At 38.6% G+C, this 25,400-nt stretch overlaps 1 protein-coding gene across 6 annotated transcripts in view; it reads right to left on the bottom strand.

Annotated features, from left to right (window-relative positions):
- Positions 1-772: 772 nt before the first annotated feature.
- The window catches only part of ASXL3 (ASXL transcriptional regulator 3), a 128,158-nt gene continuing 103,530 nt past the window's right edge, over positions 773-25,400 (bottom strand). For all 6 annotated transcript variants that reach the window (XM_027883144.1, XM_027883145.1, XM_027883146.1 and 3 more), the window contains 4 exons: positions 18,939-19,035; positions 18,365-18,470; positions 10,922-12,863; positions 773-8,540 (listed from right to left, as the gene is read on the bottom strand). In XM_027883144.1, the coding sequence (XP_027738945.1) occupies positions 4,866-8,540; positions 10,922-12,863; positions 18,365-18,470; positions 18,939-19,035 (5,820 nt within the window). In that variant the 3' untranslated portion in view covers positions 773-4,865. The remainder of the gene's footprint in view (positions 8,541-10,921; positions 12,864-18,364; positions 18,471-18,938; positions 19,036-25,400) is intronic.

Genomic DNA, 25,400 nt, shown 5'->3' with positions numbered 1-25,400 from the left:
AATTTATGGTTTTGTGAATGGTGTTTCTGTAGGCAACGAAAGGTTGTTTTCTAAAAAAAAACAAAACAGCACCATTAAAGAAAGCATGATCCCTGAATTCTAAACAAAACACTGTCTTGAAACAAAAAAATTGCTAAAATGCTTGTTTCACCCAGTCATATCTGGTAGGGTAACAAAGCAAAGCATAACAGCATTAAACTGTAGCAATCTTGCTGAAACCAACTACACCCCCTTCTGAAGATTCAGAGAACCACTTTCCAAGCTTGTCCTGTGGGAATAATATTTTCTTTGGTAGAGGACTGAAGGAGGGTATTTACTTCACTGAATGCGGATAGAAAAAGTATCTATGCACATTAGGGATCTCCCCAATAAATCTGTATTTCTCATGCATGTTAGGTACGAGTGGATTTCACATTGCTGTTATACTGGAGTAATACTGCCCTGTAAAGGCATAGAATGGCTAATGTTGAACAGATGTAAACATTCAGAATACTGACAAAAAAAATACATACACACAAAAAACCCTGTACTGAAAATGTGAATCGAGTTAAGTTTCCGTAAAGCAGAAAAAATATTTTACAGCAGTACAAGGGAATTATGGCAACAAAGTAAAGCACTTTTCTTGTAACATTCATGAACAGTACAAATACAACAAACTTATTCTACGGACTAAATTATTCTTTAACTATCAAATATAGTACAAAGCGAAATATGTGCTATAAAAGAAGCAGCTCCTTAAATTAGACTAAAAAAATGCTTTTTTTTTCTTTTCGTTGGTTTTACAGTGACAAAGCATGATGACCGAAGACAACAGGATTTCATAGATTCAGAAACATTTAGCTACACAGGTCCATGATAAATCCACTGAATATTTCGCTGCCTCCCCCCCAGTGTTCTGCAGAGCCACAGAAGATGAACTGCTGTGCTGCTGCCAGGAGACTGCAGAAGCCATTCAGTGTTCAGAACAGGGCCCTTCAGGTGTGTCAGCTAAAATGATCCCTTTCTGTGACACTTCTCAGCTCATCTTGAGTGTTTATCCTGGTACTTCACCACACCTTGGAGAAACTGCTAAACCAGAGGCTACAATAACGATTCTGAAATTGTGCGTGTGTTCATAAAGGGAAGGGGGTGCAGCATAAGGTAATTTTACTTCAGAAATTGCATTATAAAGCACCATATGCACCAGCTTAAAAACTGTGCAAGGAATTGCAGGGCCCTGAAAAACCACCTGCACGTTCTGTAGCTTACCCTGACAACATGCACCACCCTCAAGAAGAAAGTCTATAGCACAGAGAATATACCTTTCACTTTATGGCTCAACCTTTATTTTTGTCTTTTAAATGCTATTTCATGTACTAGATCTCAATAGATAAATAAAACGCAAAGAGGGAGCATCCAGTTCACCATTTCTTAACTATTTTTTTTAATATTACTTAAAAGGGAGTTTCTGCTTGAAAAATTATTTCAGAACAGAAACACAGACACACACTCACTGCAAATGCCCTAACACTATCTGCATATCTCACAGGTATGCAATTAAAACAATAAAGAGGGAGGAAAGAAAAAAGTGTTTCTCCCTCTCACCCAAAAGTGCTGCTCCAGGGGTAGGAGTGGGGGAAAAATTTTGGAACTTAAAAAAAAAGGTAAATTAAACATGCTGGACACTGGGACACATATCTATGTACACACAAACATAGAGCAGTGTGTTCTTAAGTAATTCTTTCACCACTTTTCAGTGCATAAACTATTAAAACCCCACGGTGCAAACTGCATGGTCATTAGAAAACATGACATCGGGCTTGAAACCTGAACAATTCAACAAAAAAAACCCCTAAGAAGTCATTCAAAATAAACGTCTAAATGTGACTGGGTTCTTATCGAAGACCTAGGGTCACTCTCCCCTATGCATTTGTGTGATACTAGAATCCAAGTAAGGTTTTCAGTCACACTAGGATTCAGTCAGGCTTCCATATCACTGCATCTGCTTTGGAGTATTATAATACCCTAAACCTAATCTGTAACAAAACTTCACCACTGTTGCTAACTAACAGGCTGAATTTATTCCTGGTGCAACTCCAATGACTCAAGAATGAAAGGAGTGGAACTGCACTATGGAAGAGTTTGGTCAGTTCAGTAATATAACATAGCACCACCCAGTCTAATGCCATTTTAAATTACATTTTATCATGACCTCACACATGCAAGTTGCAATCCTGATACAAAAATGACAATATGACATGAATGAGTCACCTACCATATTAGTCACACTCTGACCCTTTGAACAAAGTAAAACTATTTTGTGGTCACAATTTATTTCTGTATTATGTCAGTCAATACAAGAACTATTTCAAGATGCAAGTACAGACAAATATTGACTTATGTGCTGTGGACAGGAAAACCTGAGCTAGAAATAAGGATTCCCAGCAGGCTTATATAAACATAGGTAAATAGAAGTCTAAGACTGCTTGCTCTCTTTTTTTTTTTTTTTTTTTTTTTTAAATAGAAGAATCCTACCTCTACCAAGTATAAATACAATGCAATACAGTTCTGATACAAAGGCTCCTCATACATGAATTTGATATGTATTAACTGACTACACTCATGCTTGGTCATGAGTATTTCCCAGTTGCTGTTTTGCCAGCAGCTGGTATAGGACCGGATGCTAATTTTCATATGGTTACTTTAGGTTTTTGCTTGGCTGGCTTATTTTCCTACCAGACGACCTGAAAGTGCTGAGAAGCCATTCCTTAGTTCACATGTCATATTAAGGAGCACTTTTGTATAGAAAAAATATATTATTGTATCAGCAACAAATTTGTTAGTTATTACAAATGGTCTTTGTACTACACAGTGTCAAAAATAATATTGATATGTTGCTAAGTACAATAAAAGAGAACATCAAGGTGCACCATAGAGCTTCCTATGACAGGAATGTACGTTGTAGATATTCCAGCTCACTTTTAAGACAATAAACGGCATTTATCATGTTTGTGAAAATGGTCCCGCAAGAACATAAATATGGTTCCTCCATTCAGTAGAACCTCACTAATATGCACATGAGCCAGGGAGACTGGTTACAGCTGATGAGTAAGGATGCAATGATCAGATAAAAAAAGGGGAGTGTAAAATGTAGGATCCTTTTCATTTCCTAAATGCAGTTCTACCACTCACATCAATACTTCAGAATGCAACAGTAAATACATGATGAAATCCAAGCAGCATTACATCTCACACATTCTTACTACACTGCCGCCTTAAAATCATCGAGGGAAAATCAGTTTTTGTGAGCTGGCCCTAAGGTCTTTGGATTAGTGAGGTTCTACTGTAATGGTAAAAAAAATCATTTACCTCTGATGCTGACATTTGGGCAAACCCAACCACATACTGGCAGATGGATGACTTGCACTTCACATTTTGTGTTCTTGAAGCGAGAGTAAAAAAACCCCAAGGTGTTTTCATCTTCCCAGCAACTGCATGTGCTTTATCCCTTTAAATTATTTTCCTTTTAAGTGAATAGGGCCCCAAAATTACCAGTTTTCTTCTCTGCTGTTATGGTGGCTAGCGCATCTAGAATGCAGCTATAGTCCTGAATATAAATACAGTACTGGATAAATACTGAAAGTTATTTTAAAGATGCAGTATCCCTTTTAAAAATACATATTTTTTCCAAATTTCTAAAAGGGTCTGAATACCTTTGAGAAATAATTTGTAAATAATTCTAAGAATTACTTTAAATGGCATAACTCTGAGATGGTATTTAAATAGAGTAACTCACATAAGAGGAGAAAAACCTGACATTATAACATTCAACCAACACACAATTTAATTCTTTCCTTATTATTCATCAGAAGTATCCATCATTTGTAGGCCACAGAAAGGCTAAAATCGCAAGAACCAACTACATAAGTCTGAGCATATACATATATATGTGTATATATATATATATATATTTGGGACTGAAAAACCCAATGAACAGATTAGATGGAGAAATACAAATAAAGCTCATCTGAGTGGGAAACAGGAAGAGAAAACAGGTTTATAATCTCCAGGAGAGAAATTATGTTCTCCAGACTCTACCGAAGCCCATGTGATTCCAGTGTTGGTCCCACTAACCCATTGCATATACAAATCTTCCTCAAGGAATCAACAAGAAGAGACGATGAGTAAGATTTGATTTCTACAGTCCTTGGCAGGCACATAAAGAACCTCCTCTAAAAATCTAAATTCCTCTTTTACATTTTTTTTGTTATGTGAAGTGACTATATTTTAGCCCTAGATGGTGAAAGTCAATCGTAGAAAACAATCTTATCAGCAGAAAAACTGCAAACTGACTTTGAAGCTATGATTACCGATACCCCACAACTTGCCACTACCCCTCTCAAAACAGTTGCTATTCAGTGTGTTATTCATTCTGCATAGTTACTCCACTTCTTACAGTGCTATTCTTCCACTGATCTTTAACCTGCAGCTTGTATCAACTATCAAAAAGTGGAGAAAAAATGTGCTGCACTTTGTGCAAATAAATAGAAGCTACAAATGACATGCATTAATGCCTTTTTCTTTTTCTTTTCTTTTTTTTTTTTTTTTTTTTAGCACAGCAAGAGAGCTCATAGAAGCTTCAGTAACAAGGCTATCTTTTTTTAACTACTTCTACAGGTTTCCTCTTCTTCCCAGAAAATGGCACTCAGGTAGGAATAACTAAATTCTGAAAGCACCACATAGAAGAAAACAAAACAAAACAAAATTAAAAAAAAAAATCAATCCACTAATTGCAAACCATTAGTGGCCTAAGCTGTTTCAATTTCTCCGTTCCTTTGTCCTGCTCTCCCACACTGCTAAGGGATACTGCATCTTTGATTCAGCTCCTACCGCACAACCAGACATGCTACACACAGTTTGGAAGGCCCTATGCAGTCATCATGACAGAAGGCTCCGCAGCCTTTGCACACGATCATGGCTTTCAGCCTGCATGAGCATTTCAGTTCCAGTTCATCGGCATTGCTGCTGTCAGCAAATTTCTGAACCGGGATCTGCGCATTCTGGTTAGACAGGCCTGTGGCAGCGTTTGAGCCACTTCCTAAAATCCCAATCGATTTCTCAATTGCAGATGCTGCCCTTTTGAAGCTTGTGCTACCGAAGTGTATTGTTGGATAATTTCCACAGAGCTGCTGCTGCTGCTGCTGCTGTGGGTGCTGCGTTTGTATTTTCTGAGCAGCAAGTTGGGTAAAAGGCTTCTGTGGCTCAGAAAGTAAATAGGAAGAGAAATCTGCATTTTTTAATGCAAATGCTTTTAACTGTTCTTTCACTTCGTTCTGATCATAGGAAGCTTGTTTCATGCCCAGTTCGCAGCTGCTGCTTAAACCTTCCTCAAAAGAAATAGGTTCAGATTTTATATTGCTACAGATGCTTGCTGGCTGAGGCCAACTAAGTCTTTTAGTGGTTTCCATAGTAACTGTCGGTTGTTTTTGATCAGAGGGGACTTCTGCATTTGGGTGAGGAGGGGGAGGAGGTGGTAGGGTTGGAGGGGGAGCAGGGGGATGCACTAATGTTTTACTCTGGAGAGTTTGAGAGGCACTGGCAATGTCATCACCTTCCTTAATCTGAATATTAGGGGAAAACACACTTCCTAGCCTCAGCTGGTGAGCTGCCGTAGAAATATTCACATCTCCCAAGCCCTTCTGTTCCAGGTGTCTGCTAAAAGCAAATGTGTTGCAGCCAGGTGGGCCTTTTGAAGTAGTTTGCAACAAAGCTGCCGTCGGAATGGGGCCTCTTGCAGCCATGGACATTTGGTAAAAATGCTGTCTATGTGAGGTACTAGCTTCTGCGTGAAAGCTGCCATTTTTATCAATGTGAAACAAGCTCTGCTGGAAACTGCATGAAGGCAACGGTCTCTTCTGCTGCTTGATCTCCGGGCTGTGAGAAATTCGGCTCTGAACGGCATGTTTGTTCAGCCACTCCTGCTTAAATGGCTGTCCGTGCCCTAGCTGATTCATGTTGGAACTAATTACACAGGGAGCCACTTTAACATCTGTGTCCATTGACACCTTCCCAGGCTCACATTTAATGTGAGCATGTTCCCCTATAGTCCTGGCCATCCTCTTTTTCGGATGGTTTTCACGCTTTCTGATTTGTAGCGGGGCTATGCTGCCTGCTGGAAATCCTTTACCATCTGGATTAGGAGAGTTGGAAGCATGTTCAACAATATTTCTCTCGGACACTGCTGTTTTACATACTGAGGTAGTTTGCAAAGGCAATGGAAGCCTATTAATTTCTAGTTTGGCTCCTGATCTGGGCTGCGGCAGCACTTTCTCTAAAGGCAGATTGCCTTGCAGTAACTGTGTCACTAAGGGATTGTTGGCCTCCACTGACGACAAGCGACAGCTAGAGCCCCCGGCACTCGTAACTCTCTTTAGGGTTTCTGTTGTCAGGGAGAGGGAGTCTTCCATGGAGTCCGCAATGGATGTCTTGGAGGTCTGAGGTGGCTGTGCACTCGTGTTTATTTCTGCAGCCTGTGCAGGCATTTCAGGTCCTGTAAAATCCTCGGTGTCCATCCTGAAGCATTTGTCAGACTCATTAGTCTCTGATTTAACAGGAACAGCAATGCTTGTCAAAAGACTCCTGGATTGCAGTTCTGACATTTGTGTGTAACTGGAAGGTTCGGTTTTGACATTTTTCAAGCAGTTTTGCTCTGCATATTCCTTATGCTTACCAGAAGAAAGATGGCTGACCACTGGCTGGTCTGTATTCATTGCCTCTTCACCATGCCAACAAATTCTGTTGTTGGCATTGTACTGATTGGCACAGGCAGAATTTGCTTCATTTTTCAGTGCTGAAGGACCTCTTAATTGCTCAGCAAAACCTTGGCTGGGAGTAACCACCTCAATTAATTTATCTTGAGGAGCAAGAGGCACTTCTCGAAGATTTGAACAACCCGCCTGCAAGTTCTTGCTGTCTTGCTTTGCTGTGATGGCGATAAAGCTGGAACTGTGATCAAGGTTTTCATTAGGGACCACTTCAGGCCTGCTTATGACAGACACCTGAGGACAGGCTATACTTTGTAAGGCAGCTTCTGTCCTTACAGGTCTGCTCTGCAGGTCAATGCTGTTTTCTGTGTTTTCAATAGAAGAAGAAAGCGACAGACTGGAATTCTGATTTGTGGTGTGGTCAACAATGACTTTGCAAGGTATAGACCTATTCATGGCAGTCTGCGTAAAGCTCACTGGCTGAGATTTACCGGAGAGATCCATCCGGTTTCGTGCTCCAGAGCTTTTTTCTAAGAGATCGGCATTCAGTTTAGCAGCGTTATCATAAGAGCTTATTGTCACCATGTTACCAGTAAACATGGAAATGGGTGGCCTTGCAACAGAATCTACTACTGCAAGGGCCTCACTGCAACTTAAAGCTGACCTGACGGTAGTGTGAATGGAGACAGTGCTCTGCTCGTTACACCCAGTTATGGCTATCTTGTCAGAAGGAAACCTGCTGGTAGCCCCCACTGGGGGAATCAGTACAGAACTACCAGAGAGATGGTTTGGCAAATTATTTGCAATAGATGAAGCTGGCACAGTGGCATAGTGACTGGAGACTGTGTTATTCACACCGCTACTTGGTAGCGGCAACCTTTTGTCATCGATGGCATTTGGTAAGACTGTGCTGTCTATGGAGACTGGGACATTACTGTTATCAATACATTTTGGTCCAACAGTTATGCATGGAGTATCAGCCCCTTGGATGGTTTTCAGCATATTTATATTACAAGCTGAAACTGCTGCGTTTGCGCTGTCAACAGACATTAACACAGAGGATTTATCAACAGAACTTGCAAAAGAAAGTTCTTTAATTGCTCCAGACATAGCAGTGCTGCAAACACACACAGAGACCGAACTTTTATTATAAAGCACTGGCACACTGTTACTTTCAGTAGAGGTAGATGAGATAATTTTCTCACATAATTGTGGCACAGGTATATTTTCATTGGAACTGTGCGCAGATATCTCAGTAGCAGTTTCTGGTAATGTAGCTGTGTTAAGGGACTGCTGCAATAATGTGGTGGTCTCACGGTGATGAGCAGACTTGTTGCTAGGGGACCTGCAATTAGGATTAACTATAATGACACCAGTAGAACCTTCAATCTTCGTGTCAGTAGACATCGGTATCTCCAGAGATGAGGTACTTTCCTTTGAGCTGAATTGTGACTTTGATTCTTTATTAGTCTGGAGTAAATGAGCTCTGGCTTGATGCTTTGCAAATAGCTTGGCCTTTGTTTGCTCCTTGATGTGTGCCAGTGTTCTTGTCTTTCCACCTTCGCACGGGGTCCCCATTGCTCCAGAGACTATGCTCGCAGCTGCTGCCACGGCTGCTGCAGCTGCAGCTTCTCTTTGGGCTCTTGCTTGCTGAGCTCTTGCTTTGATATCTGCCAGAGTCCTAGCCCCAGTGTTCCTCCCACTGCTGACCGATGTACTTGGGGAAACTCGAGGTTCTGGTTTAGAAACTGGTTGGCTCTTGATGATAAAAGGTGGTCCAATTTTTGAAAGCTGAATCTAAAGGAAGAAAAAAAAAAACCACAGTAGTTTTAATGAGGTCATTGATTTACTAAAATAAACAGCTGTCTTTTAAAGGGTCAGAGAAAGCTAATGAAGGGAATTACTGTTCAATGCAGCTTGACAGACAAATGTTAAAAATTAATGATATTTATGCTTCAATATTCTATCATCCTAGAGCATGAGTAACTGACACCTTTATTAGCCTTCTCACATCGATTCTTCTGATAGGAAGAAAGACTGAACGGGGGTAACAACATGATGCTTATCTGATACAATTTGTCAGACCTGTTTTATATGTAGTGCACCTAACTGAGAAGATCAACAAGCCTCGTGTAGTGGCACTGGAAAAGAGCCCACAACTAAGCACTTCCTGCAAATGTGTGAAAAAATAATGACCATGTATAGTGCTTTTCTCCTTGGTCCCCAATGATTAGGACACAGGAATAGGCTGTGCTTTGCTTATATGCACCACACAACAAATCTTGCCTTCAGACGGAATGTAGTGGTGTCTCCACTGAGTCTGTTTTCCAAGTTCCACCCCAGAGGATTTTAGAGCAGTGGTAGAGAAGCAGCAAGTCACTAAAGGATACACCTTTCCCTCCCTCTCGCAATTTTAAGAGACTCGCTTTAGTACATCCCTAGGATAACTCCTACACTACTCCCCTTCAAAAATGAAATCCTCAAGTACATAAATATTAAAACCAAAATACTAGAATTTTAAATACCCAGCAGTTTAAGCAAAATAATAACCTGTAAAATCACTGCACTTATTAGGATATTTCCCATTAGTCACATCTGCTTTCAGGATTAGAGATTAAGAGTCCTGGGACCACTTTGTAACTCATACACTTTCTCAGAATAAAAAGTTGGAAAAAAAATTCTTAAAATGGACATGTGCTTACTTGCTGTCTGCAGAAAGAGGACTATTAATGCTATGGCTTACCTTCTGAAAGAAACTGAGAAGAAAACTAGGTAGTATTTGTAGAAAAAAAGTAGTCATAAGATATGATGGGAAGTGACAGCCATATAGCAGAATGACTTAAAAGAACTGGGGTTCTTTCTCTTCTTTCAATGACAAAGGATAGGGGTTTGATGGTGAGATGACACAAGAGCCAAGTATTGGTTACACAAAAAAGATACTAGAGTTGATTGTCCAAAAGTTTTCAAAACATTTTGCTTTCTGTTTCAGAAGCAACTCTTTTTAGTTTCCACTTTGCACTGCCAAAACTGCTAGAGCGCTAAGTGCTTGATTATTTTTATTATTATTATAATAATGACCTTTTTTTATTCCATAGTGATCTATTTTCCTTTGTGCTTAGAGAGTTATTAGAATTTATTAGGTCAGATAGACATCCTCAAAATATGAAAGAATATCACGAAACTCAGAGAGGGGCTAACTTCCAATTGCATCACTGCTCATAAAAATAAATTACTTGAAATATGCTTCTGCACTAGTGATTAGAACAGTTAGCCTATTTGCCCTCCCGGCCATATTAACAATGTTCAGTGACTGCAGCAGTTAAAAATAAATGCAGAAAAGGGCATTTCTGAATAATCAGGAACTAGTATTTCAAAGTCAGTGGCTTAACTTCAGCAAACTGGATCTTAACATTGGCTGATGTTATCATGTACAAAATTAAAAGGGTCAAAATACTGAGCCTACATATAACTAAATCTATAGAACTCTCTGTTGGGAAAAAACCCCCACTTTCAATTGTAATATACTTTCTTATACAGCAGAATGATACACATGAAAGTGTTTTTTAGTTGTGGTGTTTTTGTTGTTTTTTTTTTTACCTTTTGCTTTGCCCTTTACAGAGATACCCACATTTAGATCAATCAGACACTTTCCCCTTATAGTTAGGTCTCTGTTTCCAGTTAATTCTACAGGAAAATCTTATATTTCAGCCCACCCCAATCCCCAGGCTTGCAAAGGGATCTTCAACTACTCTGACTTTGGGTTCTCTTGCTGGATTAAGGTGCTGGTTGTTTTTAAACGTATTGGCAACGGTAACATTCATGCTTGCAGGAGAAGACATCCAGAGGGGAACAAGCAGATAATACAGTTGGGCAACTAGAAAAACAAGGACTGCCCTGTGAATGATGGGAAGCTCTTGAATTAGATTAACCCATAGATCCTGGAAAACTTTCTTGCACAGAAAATCAATTTTGTAACAAAGACCCTGACTGAACAACTATAGATACATTTATATCAGAAGTAATTTGGCATGGTAAAAAGGTAATAGTAAAGCAAAACCATCACTACTGACAGCCCTTATACTTCCATAGAAAGTACACCATTCACTGTGTCTGCATTCAGTTAGGAGGGAGATAATAACCCTTTATTTTCCAAGCACGCTGTTTTTTTATTACTTTACCTTAAGGGGTGGAACTCGGGGTTCCTCTCTAGGTGGCTGCTCTTTATCAGACGGACTCGTTGACGAAGCACTACGGTTAGGCTGATCATCATCTATTCTAGCTCTCTTCTCTTTGCAGATTCCAAAACTGTGCTGTTCTGCTGTTTTCCTCTTTGGGATCTCTGGGTCTCTACTTTCGCTCCTTGCTTCCGGTGATTTTGTGGGTTCTAATGACTTGGAAGAATGCAAACTCTCTAGGCGACTTTGGGCACTGCCTGTTAACTTGTGAGATTTACTTCTGCACACTTCAGGGAATGTAGTTTTCTCTAGAGATGAGGTATATAGTTTATCATGTGGCTTTGATGGAAGCAATTCGATATTTTTGCCAACTGATCCTTCTGATAAGACAGATACCTCTGAAGGCAAGAGTGTACCTTTCTTGTCACCTCTTTGCTGAACGCCGTGACTTTTATTTTTGATCACCTCTGGAGGAGTGTGTTCTGGGATGGATGCAATGTAGGATTTCTCAATTTCAGAATGTGACTTACATGGCTGATGACTGAGGTTTTTGCTCTGGGGCTCTTCCAATACTAAAGTATCAGGTATAATTGCTAATGGACCAACTTTCATATTTTCAGGAGCACTATGATGTTGCTTTGGCTGAACCAGTTTCTCTTCTTGAACCACTTTGGGAATGGCAGAGCTTTCCTCTTTCATAGTGGGAAGGGAGTCTTCCATCAAACATGGTGATTTTCTTTGTTGCAGAGTAAGTCTTTCATTGCTTGGGGTATTGGAAACTGGAGATGTCTCTGACGGAAGAGGCAAACTATTTGTCACAAATGTTTCAGAAGTCAGAAGAACAGAAGATACTGAAGATGTTTCTGATGTTAAAGGTAAATCAGACATTGGGGATGTTTCTGATGTTAAAGGTAAATTAGAAGCTGGTGATGCCTCTGATGTTAAAGGTAAATTTGACATCAGAGATGCTTCTGAAGTTACAGGTGAGGTGGACATTGGAGAGATTTCCGACATTAAAGATGTGTGCAAATTTTCATCACTGGCCTTTTGCTGAATATCCCCTTCAATGTTTTCAGTACTGGACACTTCAGATGAGCAAGCTGTTTCAAGAGATGCTGGAGTACAGGGTTCCTCTGACGTCGACTGAGTGTCTCCTCCAGGAGAGGCAATACAAACTTCTGGACTTCCAGAGGAGAAGGAAGTTTCAGAAATACAAGCATTCTCAGACAACTGTTCCTCGGGGTCGCTATGAAGCTCCATATCCACTGCAATGCCTCCACCAGAGAACAAGGAGGTTTCCAGAGCAGCATTTTGCATTTCTGGCACAATTAGCTCTTTTGCAGACTCAGAAACCTTCTCCACTGTACCGCTGATGGAGTTTGTGGGTGAAACTGATTGTGCTGGTGATATGCAATCCTCCAGCTGATCTATCACAACTGACATCTCCTCCTGAGGGCATTCTGACTTCAACTCCACTTTAATTTCAATGTGAGATACAGTATCAGTTACATCATTCATCATGACACAGGACTCAGTGCTGTCTGCAAGCTTTACTGCCTCCGTTTCCTCATTTGTGCCAGTTGGACTTACGGACTCCTCAGAAAACTCATGCTCTGGTTTATGGTTCTCCTCTTGGCATTCACAAATACTTGTCTCGACTTCTTCAGCAATTTCCTCCTGAATGATTGACTCTTCAGGTATCAGTATATCCTCAGAGTCTGCCGTTAGATCCTTAACAGGAACCTGCTCCATACTACCAAGAGATGGACTATAATCTCTCTCTGGTAAAGGTGGAATTTTAGCACCTTTGTCCTCTTGATCCTCGAAGGTTGCTTGCTTAGAAGGACCAGGTATGCCAGAAGATCCACACAATGAATTGCTTTCATCCTCGTCATTGTTCTGCACTGTAGTGAGTTTCATTGATTCCCCTCTTGACATTCCCAATCTAAATAAAAACACACAAATAAAGAAAGGTATTTTCAGCACAGACAGGATAAGAGCATAGGATCACCTTTCTCACCCATATCTCTTATTTACAAAAAATACATTTTCAAGTTTAAAATAGTGGTTTGCTTAAGTGGTGGTTGACTAATTTATATATGGTTTTATATATTTTGGAAACCTTCTTCTAGCAGTAACAGTTCTAAAGAAAATTCCTTTTTCCGTCCTACTCATGCTTTTAGGGTCAACACAGCCACCAATATAATAGAAGTTTAGCATTCTCAAGAAGCTAAAAAGACACAGATTTATAATCTATGCATTTATTCTCAGGAATGAAGTCCAAAGGAACAATTCCTAGTATACTTCTTAAGATTTTCTTACCTTTGGTCCCAAAAATACTAGTTTAAAAAGTTTTATTACTTCAGCAGAATTACAAATTCCACAAAAACCCCAAACAAATCTAAAGCCAAGAGCTGAAAGAAATGGTTACTTTAAAAAACGTATGTGTTCTGGCATCCTCATTTCCTTCTAAGGCCAGTGGGAGTACAGGCATTCAGCATCCTTAGTAAGATTTTCCAAGCAGACTTTATGCCTCAGCAATTCCATAGTAACAGATAATACACAAAACCTTGGTTGGAAGCCTTAAAAGAAATTTCACGGTCTTTAGATCTTCTGATCTAATAAACGGATCCTTGTTATCATTTTAATCAAAAAGTAAAGAAAAAAAATGGAAATAAGCAAGCATAAGAGAGACATTCAGAAGTTATGGAAGCAAGATGGCTTGTTAAGGTGCGGCTAGAGGATACAGAGATCACAAAGGCCTGTACATATGAAAGCAGAGAATAAACAGGTGAAATACCAGAATGTGCTGTTGCGCATTTTAAAAATACTTAACAGATGTATTACATTGACAGCTGTAAACACAAAGTCCCCAAAGAAACTCAGCCTGGAACTGACATCCCAAAAAGCACTATCAGAGCAATTATTAGTACTGCCTATTACTAGTCACTTAACATGAACAGTCTTCCTATGCCACCAATATACTAAGGAATGATCCTCTAGAGAGCAATTCAGAGCAGCAAATTCACATTTCCCACATTGAATGTATTTCAGAAGATGTGTCTTTCTTCTCTACAGTCTATAGGTTCCCCATAAAGTCTAAGTTTAGGTTATAAGTTTAGGTGAGTAAAGTTAAGTTTACCTAGGTTTAGGTGAGTACCTCCTCATAAAACTCCTTGTGTTAAGGAGGCAAAAGTTATCTCAGGAAAATGAGAAGGGAAAATCGAATCCACTGCATCACTAAAAACTGAATCAGTAGTCTATTTTCTCTAGCTGGCTTATATCATGAAAAGATATTGCCTGATAGTTATCTTTATGGATTGAAAATCAGCAAAGGAATGAAGGACAGGATAAAGGTGAATGCAACTGTCACATAGACCCTACAGAAAAGCACACGTTCTAGAAACATATTGAAGATAAAGAATTGTAAGAAAAATATGATAAAGCAGGATTAAGGCCATCAGAAGCTGTACTGAATCTTAATAGTCTTTTCGGTATTGGAAATACTACTAGGTTGAAGAAGACACTGCAGTGAAGAAAAAGGCTTTCAAAAGAAGAAGTCTCAAGATCAGCAAGTTTAAGGCAATCTCAGATTGCAAAATAAACAGCTGATCTGTCTCCTTCCTAAGAGAAAAAGACACCCAAAGTTTGCAAAACAGTGCAAAAATGTGAGGACAGCAGTAAGCAGCCTTCAGTGAAAATGCTAAGGGCAGGATTCAACTGATAAAGTAAGGGCACTCAGTCATCCGATAAAAAAAAACCCCAGACACCTACTCAAAGATATATGGATGCTGATATTCTAATGCTCTGATAAGCAGTATTGTAGAAAAAAACCCCAACACACACACACAAAACCAACAAAAAAAGGGAAGGATTAAAGCAGCAACAAAATTTAGAGGATGTCTACCCCAAATTAAAGCCTTGATTAAGTTAGCTGGTAGTATTATCCTGAAGTATAACTCTCAAAAGTGGGAAAAGAAATATCATATTGAGACAACAGAATATAACCCTTGCAGTCTTGAGGCAACAAATACGAAGACTGCGGATTTCTGGCAACATTCACCAGCTGATCTTAGATAAACGACTGCAGAATAAAGTTTTTGTATTTTGAAGAAAGTTAGAGAGGGGAAAAATGAACAAACATTAAGAAGTAGAAAGAGAACAAAAATGGATGGAAGTGAACTACAACTGACAGTCCCATGATAAACTGCCTGGGTTACAGATAAGAGCAAACACAAGAAGCAACGCTAGAAGGCAACAGGCACTCTAAAGTCTGTGAATGCCATGAACTATGGAATGCACAAAAATGTTTACAAAGATTCTACGTCTATTAATGGCCCTTCTGTAAGGATAAGGTGAAAAGTGAATTTACTTATGGAACACTGGAAGATCAAATTAGCTAAGGTCAGAGAACTGATTGTAAACTGAGCAAGTTAGTCTGTGAGAGAGATTAATTTTGCACAGTGCATTTGAGAAATAGCTCAGGAAGCTTACAAATACCGCTAGTTCAGTCAAATCAGCATAGCTGAAAAGGGACAAAGCCCAATCATACTGAAAGCAAGTTTAAAAAAAAGTAAAAAAAGGTGAGGGAACCATAGAATTGTAGGATATCCTGAGTTGGAAGGGACCCACAAGGATCATTGAGTCCAACATCTGGCCCTGCACAGGACACTCCATGAACTTAAACAAGGTGGAAACTACAGCAAAAGCTAGCATTCAGTCAGTAAACAATGAGAAAAAGTACTTAAACCAGCAAAGTAGATCTGCCTACATAACAGCCAGGCAAAAGAATGCAAGTGAAACAAGTGGGGGAAAAGGGCAGAGAGGACCAGATTCAATACTTTCAGTCAAAATGTAAATTATGTGCAGTATGACATTTTGCATAACAATGTTGATGTCAGAAACCTATCAACCCAAAGGACATGTATGACCACAGACTGAGTAATTATCTGCCAACCATGATAGTGTCCAGCATTCAGTCAGCACGGCAGGACTGCTGGCTCTGCAGAATTCTGAGCATTCTTCTCTGTGCATGTGACAGTCATTTGTGACTGAGGAACAGGCTTCAGCAAGACTGAGGTGCTCCTATGCTGATGGTAACAAACTTCTTGTGGAAAGCCCTATACCAATACCTTACACAGCCCTTTCCTCCATGAAAGGTTGGTAACCAACTCTTCTCTTGACACGCAGAATGAAAAGCTGTTATGTTCCTTATCTGAAAACCTAATTAATATTTTTGATACTAAAGGCATCAACATCTGGACTAAACTGAGCTCTGAAAGCTGTTTAGTAAGAAATTAGGCACTTTACAATAAGAAAGTCCGCCACATTAAGACCCTAGAATTTCCATTACATGTAAAGATAAAGTGGTGTAGAAATAGTATTCATACTGAGGAGAAACACATAGTAAGGATTTGAAAAATAAAATACTAACATGGATATGTCCATTTTTTGCCTTGTTTTCACTACATTTCCCAGTGATCCAAGGCAGTGGATTGTGAGAACTAGTATTTTAATGCAGAAATATTTTAGTTAATGGTTTAATCTTTAAGTTAATTGCTTATTGTAATCAGTGGCACAGGGTGCATTTGGAGGCCTGTCACTAGTGGTGTCCCCCAAGACTCAATACTGGGCCCAGTATTGTTTAACTTATTCATCAGTGACTTGGATGAAGGGGCAGATGCCTCCTCAGCAAGTTCACTGACGACACAAAGCTGTGAGGAGTGGCAGATACTCTGGAGTCCCTGCAGTCTTGACAGGTTGGAGAAATGGGCAGAGAGGAACCTTCCAAAACTCAGCAAAGGAAAACGCAGGGTCCTGCACCTGGGGAGGAACAACCCTGTGCATTTGTACTGGGGTACAGGCTGGGGGTCAACCCACTGGAAAGCAGTTCTGTGGAGAAGGATCTGTAGGTCCTGGTGGACAGAAAGCTGTCCATGAGCCAGCAGTGTGTCCTCATGGCCAAGAAAGCCAATGGTATCCCGGGATGCATTCAAAAGAGCATTGCCTGCAGGTCAAGGGAGGTGATCCTGCCCCTCTACTCAGCCCTGGTGTGACCACATCTGGAGTGCTGTGTCCAGTTCTCTGTATAAGAGAGACATGGAGCTCCTGGAGCGGTTCCAGTGAAAGGCAACAAAGGTGATTAAGGGACTGGAGCATCTCTCTTATGAGGAAAGGCTGGGGGAGCGGGGCCTGTTCAGCCTGGACCGCATCAATGCCTATAAGTATCTGAAGGGAGGGTGACAAGAGGGTGGATCAGGCTCTTCTCACTGATGCCAAGCAGCAGGACAAGAGGCAGTGGGCGGAAACGGACGCACAGAAAGTTCCACCGGAATATGAGGAAGAACTTCTTTCCTGTGTGGATTACTGGGCACTGTAACAGATTGCCTGGAGAGGTTGTGGAGTCTCCCTCACTGGAGATACACAAGAGGATGCAATCCTGTTCAATGAACTCTAGGATGACGCTGCTTAAGCAGGGAGGTTGGACCAGACGACCCACTGTGGTCTCTCCCAACCTTATCCATTCTGTAGTTCTGTGATATGATTAAAACACACTTGAAAATAAATAAAAAAAATTATTCACGTTCAGATGACTAGTTTATAATTTCTAATAAAATTATGAATATTTTTAAAACAGATATGTAATTCTAAGGACTGATAAATTACCTTTTTTAAAACAAATTTTAAAAGGAAAATTCTTGAATTTTAGGAAGAAGTGAATCTCCTAAATTTAAAAAAAAAACAAACCCCAAATATAAGAACTGAATCTTCAGCTGCTGCAGAATGCCATCACCATTTCAGTATCTTCATCAATGAAATTTTGCTGACTCACCCCAGTTTTGCACCTGGAGTGATACTATAATTAATTTTAGTCAGTTAAAGGTATGTACTTATTCTTTGCATCTTGCTTCTAAAATTAGATTAGTCAATGTCACTTTCATTTATCTCCAGTCAGTATTTCCTCTATGACATGTTCCTCTCCAGCCAACAGGCTATCTTGGTGAAAAAATAAAAAACGCTATTTGATTTTAGAAGCTTTGCAACTAGCTTAGAAAAAATAAAATAAATAAAAACACATTACAGAAATATCGTCTTCTTGTCTGTTGAAGCTGTATTTATATTTTGCAGGAGGGAAGAATAGCCCTAATGCTGCATTTTAAAAGAAATTAAAAAATATTCACATGCTTGGGTTTTGTGTCTTAAGCTGTCTTTGAAATGAATTTTTATGGATGAGTACGACTCCTTAAAAATGCAATTGTAACGCAAGTGTAGACACACAACTGTAATTCTACCCACAACTTCTTATCCTGGGGAATGACTGCCCTTGATATCTGCTTTATTAAGTTTTACTGCTTATGACCATGTTATGTGAAGCACAGAATTATGTTTTCATTTCCTCGTAAAAGAAATAAAAAAAAAAATCATTTTATCTGCTTCAATACTTACTTTTCACCATAAAACCGCTCAAAGAATTTTTCTTTCCAAGGTTCTGTTTTCTTTTCCTTTTCAATCTCTTGTCTGATGCGCAATTGCATTTCTGGTGTAAATTCTCCTAAAAAACAAATACTAACATATTGAATAAAAGTTGTCAAGGATTAGCTTAATGTGGGTCATGATAAATTACAGATACAAAGACGACATGCAGTGATTTCTCTTACAGTCATCCACAATGCCAAAATAATGAAAACCAAAAGTGAGTGTGACACAGAAAGATTTAATTTACCATATGACATCAGTAGTTCAAAAGTACATTTGTGGGATTTAGTTGCATGCATTTATGTTTCCAAGGCTGACAGTGATAAAAATGCTTGGGGTTTTTTTAAACTGTCAAAATAAGCTGCCACAGCAAGCTGTAAAAATGTACTCTAAATTCAAAATGGAATCAGTAATTTTTCTTTTGCTGAATTACTGGTGTATTACATTTTCCATTCGAAAAGTATTTTGGAAATGTAGAAAAAAAGATACATTCTTCATGAAAACAATTAACCTTGGATAAACCTGAGAAAAAGCAAATAGTTACCTTCTGCCAATCGCTGTTTCCACCCTTGTGCTGCATATGCAAAGAATTCATTATTTAGAGCGGAACTACTGAGGCGCAAAACTCCATCACTTCCCATCTAGAAAAAAAGCCGATGGTAGCAGAAGATAGTGTCAGAAATAGCATGAGCTAAGATTACATCAAAACAGAGTTTCAATTAGGGTAAATGGGGAGGGATAGGGAGTGGGAATAACAAAGGAAACTACTACTACTAAAACATCATTCTCATTACAGTCATCACTGTAAATGGAAGTGAACTAAACCAGCATCAATGTGCTCTCTTCAGTCATTAAGTGTTACTGATGATAACTCAGTTTACAACTGATTGATGTGTTTTAATCACAGACCTCTGTCTTGAGCCTATGTCTAGAGGCATTGTACACAATCAAAAATCAAGACTGTTATTACACTTGTGCATCTGCCTGTGATATGATACAAAACAAACTAATTAAATGCAATGAAGACTAACTTTGCTGTTTCTAAATAACCTAACACTCATTTTTACTAATAAGCTGTACTGGCCAAGGAATGAATGACAGGTATCCTTAACAACAGAACTGATATAAACTCAGCACTGAAACTGAAAAGAGCTATAAAAAAAATTTTATATGCATCAAAAGTGAAAAATGTGGAAGAACATAATTATTTTTATTTTCTACATCTGTCAAACATTCAATGTTAAGACAACATTAAAAGCATTAATCACAGTATTTTCTACAGTAACTTTTAAAAGCAATCCAACTATTGTGTTTTATTTTACCATAAAAATTAATGCATTATTTTCAGCTTTCTGTGGATATGTCTGGTTACTGAAGGAATTCTAATAACTGAAAAAATTAAATATATAAAACAAATCAGCAGTGAGTATCACCTCTAGCATAATAAATGAACAATAAAGACAAACTAGCAAATAAAAGAGAGAGAGAGAGAGAGAAAACGTCAGAAGAGGTAATGTTGCTAGAACAAACACTCTCGCTATTTTACATCCTTCAAGGTAACTAAGTGATAAATGTTTGACTACACTATTTGTAATCTAGCAGTAAAAACTAGCACCTTTTCCAGCATATTAACAGATGGTTTAGCTAAGTAATATCCCCTAATTCTCAGTGCTTGTTTCACACAGGAGCCAGAAAGATGCAGATGTGTCAGAAACATTAAATGATATTTCGCTGTAGCTCCCTTGCTGAGCTCCATATTTCACTGATAACACAGGCCCATCTTTGAGAACAGTCTTTGCTAATTTACTTACTGCCTAGTTGACATCCTGTCCCACAATTATCTCAGAGGAGTAAATCAGAAAGATGTGAAGTAGTAAACTGAAAAACAGTGACAAGCATGTACTCTAAAAAGCTGGCAGTGATAAAGGAACTTGATTACAGCAAGAAAGCAGTATGTGCATGGTACTGGGGTCCCTCAGCAGGATATGAACCTACAGTACTGCCAATGATTTCCTGCTATATGGTATTGTTTTGCCAACACATCATAAGATTTGCATTTAAGTGGGGTGGATATAAAATATTTCTATGCTTTTCATGATGTGGGTTGTGGAACAGATGCATACTAATTACAGGTAGGCTATGACTAATGCTGAAAGTAGAAAAAAGCGGGAAAGAAACAGGGAAAAATGGAGTGAAGTAGCAAGAAAATAAAGCCAGTGAGGTGAGAAAGGCCAGAAGGAACATTTATGTATTTTATAAATCATACTGGCATGACATATTCTCCTCTTTGCACACAAATCAACTTTGCCAGAAACATTTAAATTCCAGAACTAATATATTAAAGTCAGATTTTTAAATACCAGTGCCTCTTGCACTTGAATAAACAAACCAGAAGATGGTCAAAGCCAGCACTTACACAATTTCCTAAAAAGTCAGATGAGAAGTTACAAAGAAAATAATCAAAAATTACTAAATAAACAATACTTTGTTCCTCAAAGAAAGGTGTTCAAGCTACCTTCAGATTCAATACAAAAGGAGATGAAACAGAAACACCCACTTGTCAACACAGGTTCTACTCCAACCTTCTGTAAATTAAAGATTTTGTCTCTAAGCCTATCCATGTCTTGCAGAAGAATCATATAGACATGAAATTTTTTTATTATCATATTTAACCACATTTAACTGCAGGCTATCTCTGCAAGGCACAGACCTCCCGAAATGCTATGGCTTGGCTCAGCTGATGGCAAACAGTGTAGCCGTATCCCTAGCCAGATCAATAAATGTCATAAGAAAGTAATAAATAGTAGACAATGATTTTCTGTTCAATGAGCAAGATGATCCAACTTATTCTAAGGTCACATGACCATTAGATCTCATGGAAAGTCTGAATGTACCATGAGAGGTGGAAATAGAATGCCACTTTCCAGCAGCAATCCACTATCAGAGTGCATTAAACATAGGATGAAACTGCAGCCAAGTCTGACTAAACTATTTCACCAGACCGTGCAAATCAAGAGCATTATGAAGAATGCCAAGTTATATTACCATGTGAATACAAGAACAGTATTAGCTTTATTGTAACCCTGTTGTTGTAAGGATGTGAGAAAAGCAAGCTTTGCAGGAAGAGTACTCCACCTTTCATTTTTGCTGGCTAATATACTTGGGAAGAAAAGTTCCAGGTTTCTGCGTGCAAATTTCTTACGAAGTTTGGAAAACAGATGGCGAACCCCAAGGTAAATGCTAGAAAGAGATTCAAACAAATTCAAATGTGAACTAGATCACCCGAGATAAAAACATAGGCTGCAACTTCAGAACAGAAGGCAAATGTTAGCAAGGTCATGGGCAAAGTTCATTAATTCTTGGGGACCAGAAAAAAATGGCAAGTAGGAAGTACTTGTGAAAGAAAAAAAGGAGGGGAAAAAAAGCTCCCTGAAGAATAGCAGAAAAGGAGACTTAGAAGATTGAAGTGGGTTAGTGTCAACTAACAATAGAACAACAGTTCATTTGTGAACTGTATCAGAGCATGGATGCACGCTGCACTGACCACTTATAGGTATCGACTGCAGCAGCTCAGAAGTGCTGGGGAACTATGTTACAAGATTGAAAAGATGATGTTAAAGATGCTTAGGTTAAGAAACGTAAGAACAACAAACTCAACAAAAACTCACTGCTTGACTTCATGATAGTCATTGCCTCTGATGAACTGGCAGAGGAAGACCTTTCTCAAGACCTGTGTTTATAGGGCCACATAACTCATGGAAGATTTATGTAGCTGGAACAACCAAAATCTAGGCATAAGAGCATTTAATGATGAAGAAGGTAGAAACAAACTAATTAAAGGAGAAGCTTCCAATGATCTACTTTAACACGACATGAAAAAATCATTTCAGACTTAAACACTATAGAGGGATGCACGAAATTAGTCATAATTATCTATATTTGGTGCACATATGGATAACAGTGGAAAAATGATGGAAATAAAGAACTGCTCAGCCCCACTGACTTCACCAAATTTGCTCAGAAATTTGAGATCAAAGGAAACGTTTGCTGGGAATGGAGTGGGAAGAATTTATTCAATCAATTAAAGCTCAAAGAAAAAAGGACAAGGACAAAAATCCTAAAGGAACTCATAATAACCAAAGAGATAAAGTGAATGAAACAGAAATTTTCCAAATGTTAAAAAAGAAAAAACCACTAAGCAGAAAGCGGATCCATTACCAAAGGAAAACAAACCAAACTAAACTAACAAGAAGTTCAATCGTTTAGCTATTTTTGATTCATTTAAAGATTTCTACACAGGGAAAAACAGTTTGAACAAGTTTGAACAGACAAAAACCAAGCAATTTTACATCTGTTGTTTTGAAAGACTCTATCAGAAACTACAAAACTAACAAGGATATTTCATCCCTTTTCTCAATACTTTAGTCATGCAAAACCAGGTTGGTGTTTTTTATGCTCTGTTAAACTTGGAAGGACTACAATATTAGCTAACAACCTCTACTGAGACCTTCCTTTCTTATCTCACCTGGAGAATGCATTTTCACCTAAAGTCAAACAGTTAAAGTGGAAATTGAATATTTTGAAGCCCAGGGGTGTATTCACTTTTTTAAGCTCTGATGATAGAAACAGCATAATTAACCACTAGCTCTAAATTAGAATTTGAAGAAACACGCCAATAAAGCAGTTCTTAAATACACTGTTAATTTTTATGGTATTTAAAAACTGCTGTCCAACAGAGACAGTGTGTTAATGAGCTGGAACAACAAACATTTCTTGGAAAGTTTATGTTTTATTCTGTTGAGCTTTACATTTCTTTTTTCTCTGATTAAGCACAATGCTAGAATTATGTTTTCTAATTAATACTTTTATGCAGAATTCACAATGGCTTTTAAAAGTTCCTCTTTTTATTGAAAGCAAACAAAAAATAGCCAACCCCAAAACATACCTGCTAAACCCCAACATCTGTTTGCATTACAAAGCAAATGTCAAACATTCTTATCAAAAGGCACTGAGAAACCTTTCTAGAAAAACTACTTCCAGTAATCTCCTCCAAGTTTCACTGAAAAGTCTCTTCTGAAAGGGATTATCCTTGCAGCTCAACCTGAAAATGCACACTGGTGGTTTAATAGGGATACAGCAAGTACTAAATAGATGTGTACTAGTAGGTTATCTGATCTTGGCTAGAATTAAAAGACAAGGAATTAGCAAAACTATTATTTCTCTCTTTCAAACGATTCAAAATTCTCCTAATGTATTTATATGTCTCCCAGTGATCCACTGTAGACAGTTCCTTTGTAGTATATTTCTTACACGACAGCTTATGTGTGAACATCATGCCATTTGACTAGAATTATAGAATAGTTTGAGTTGGAAGGGACCTTTCAAAGGTTATCTAGTTCCGTCCTGCTGCAATGAGCAGGGACACATTCAACATCACAGGGGCACATTCACAAAGCCTCAGAGCCTCATCCAAAATGACCTTCAAAGTTCCAGGGATGGGGGCATCTACCATCCCTAAGGGCAACCTGTTCCAGTGTTTTACCACCTTCTTCATAAAAACCATTCTTTCTTATATCTAATCTAAACTGACCCTCCTTCCATTTCCATTACCCCTCGGTCTATAGCAACAGGTTAAAAAGTTTGTCCCCATCTTTCTTACAGGTCCAACAATCCCAATTCTCTCAGCCTTACAATGAAAATGCAAAACAAAAACAAACCAAAAATTAAAAAAAAAGCAGAGAAGTGAAGATTCACCTAAATGACGTGTACAGTACCACTCATTTTTTATACACTTTAAACAAACTGCTGCTAATGCTGTATTTTATCTTGGGGGAAGAAGAATCCTATAATACACATACTTTCCCAAAGGTATGTAAAAGAAATTATCTGCAAAAAAAGGGAAGATATAAGAAAATACATTTTGCTGCTTTTCCATTAAAGCTTCTAAAATACTAAAAATTAAAAATTCAGCAGCACCAATATCCCACACAGGAAAAATGACATTTTATTTATGTGACTGGAGAGACACCACTGCCATTTGTGACATGAACTTGTAACAAATGCGATTCTGCAGTACTGGGCACCAGAATCAAACTGACCTGTGATGCGTGTACAGTGCAAATGTAGCATTTGAAGATGCAACCTTAGTGACTGAACTTTCTGAAAGCAAACATTTTGAGAGCTAGCTAGACAACATGCCACATCTGGCTCTTATGACTCTTGACAATCATAGAGTAAAAGTTCACAGGTGACAGGGAAGACCAGTATCTGTATTTTCCCCTAAAACCGTCCAATACTAAGGAGAACTCTCTCCAAGAAGCAGAACTGTTTGAGTCCAAGTAGACAGAAATAAACATTTAATTTAGGTACTCTGCATCATCACTCTGGAAGAGCTCCTTTTTTTCCACTAACAGTAAAGGAAGCACAAAGAAGATCAGGCTCCTAATTAGGGCCTCTATATTTGCCACTTAAGCTAGTCAGCATGAAACGCCCACTCACAGCCTAAATCCACAGAGAACATCAACAGATATGTCTGTAGTATACCAGATGCTATCATGATCCACAAAATCCATGAAGGATTAAAAACTGCTATCAAATCTAGTTAGAAGTGATAGTAAGCTTTAGAACAGTTGCAAAACACAATGCATGCCTCTACATGCATGACTTTTCACCAACTGGACATTCCCTGAATATTGACTACTGTAAACCCTGTGATACTTTGGTATACACACTTTGCTGACTGATATTTGTGCTTTTCATACACACTCATTAAATTTGTTACGCCAACCATATCCAAATTCATGTTTGTTGACCCTATAAATTTCCACCACTTCCTACTCGTGATCATGAAGTCTGATGCATTAATTATTCCTTCATGCCACAGTGTCTTCATCAACAACAAACTACAAGTGCTTAACACCAAGCCTGGTGTTCATGCTGTAACAGGAGGGAACTGCCTTCTCTTTCAAGATTCCTACTTTTGAAAATAGTCAGTATACTTATTCAG

The sequence above is a fragment of the Empidonax traillii genome, unplaced genomic scaffold (genome assembly GCF_003031625.1).
Source record: "Empidonax traillii isolate 1590-97213 ecotype Southwest subspecies unplaced genomic scaffold, ASM303162v1 scaffold119:size1479319, whole genome shotgun sequence".
Taxonomy (NCBI): domain Eukaryota; kingdom Metazoa; phylum Chordata; class Aves; order Passeriformes; family Tyrannidae; genus Empidonax; species Empidonax traillii.
This window is presented reverse-complemented; position numbering and strand designations above follow the sequence as displayed.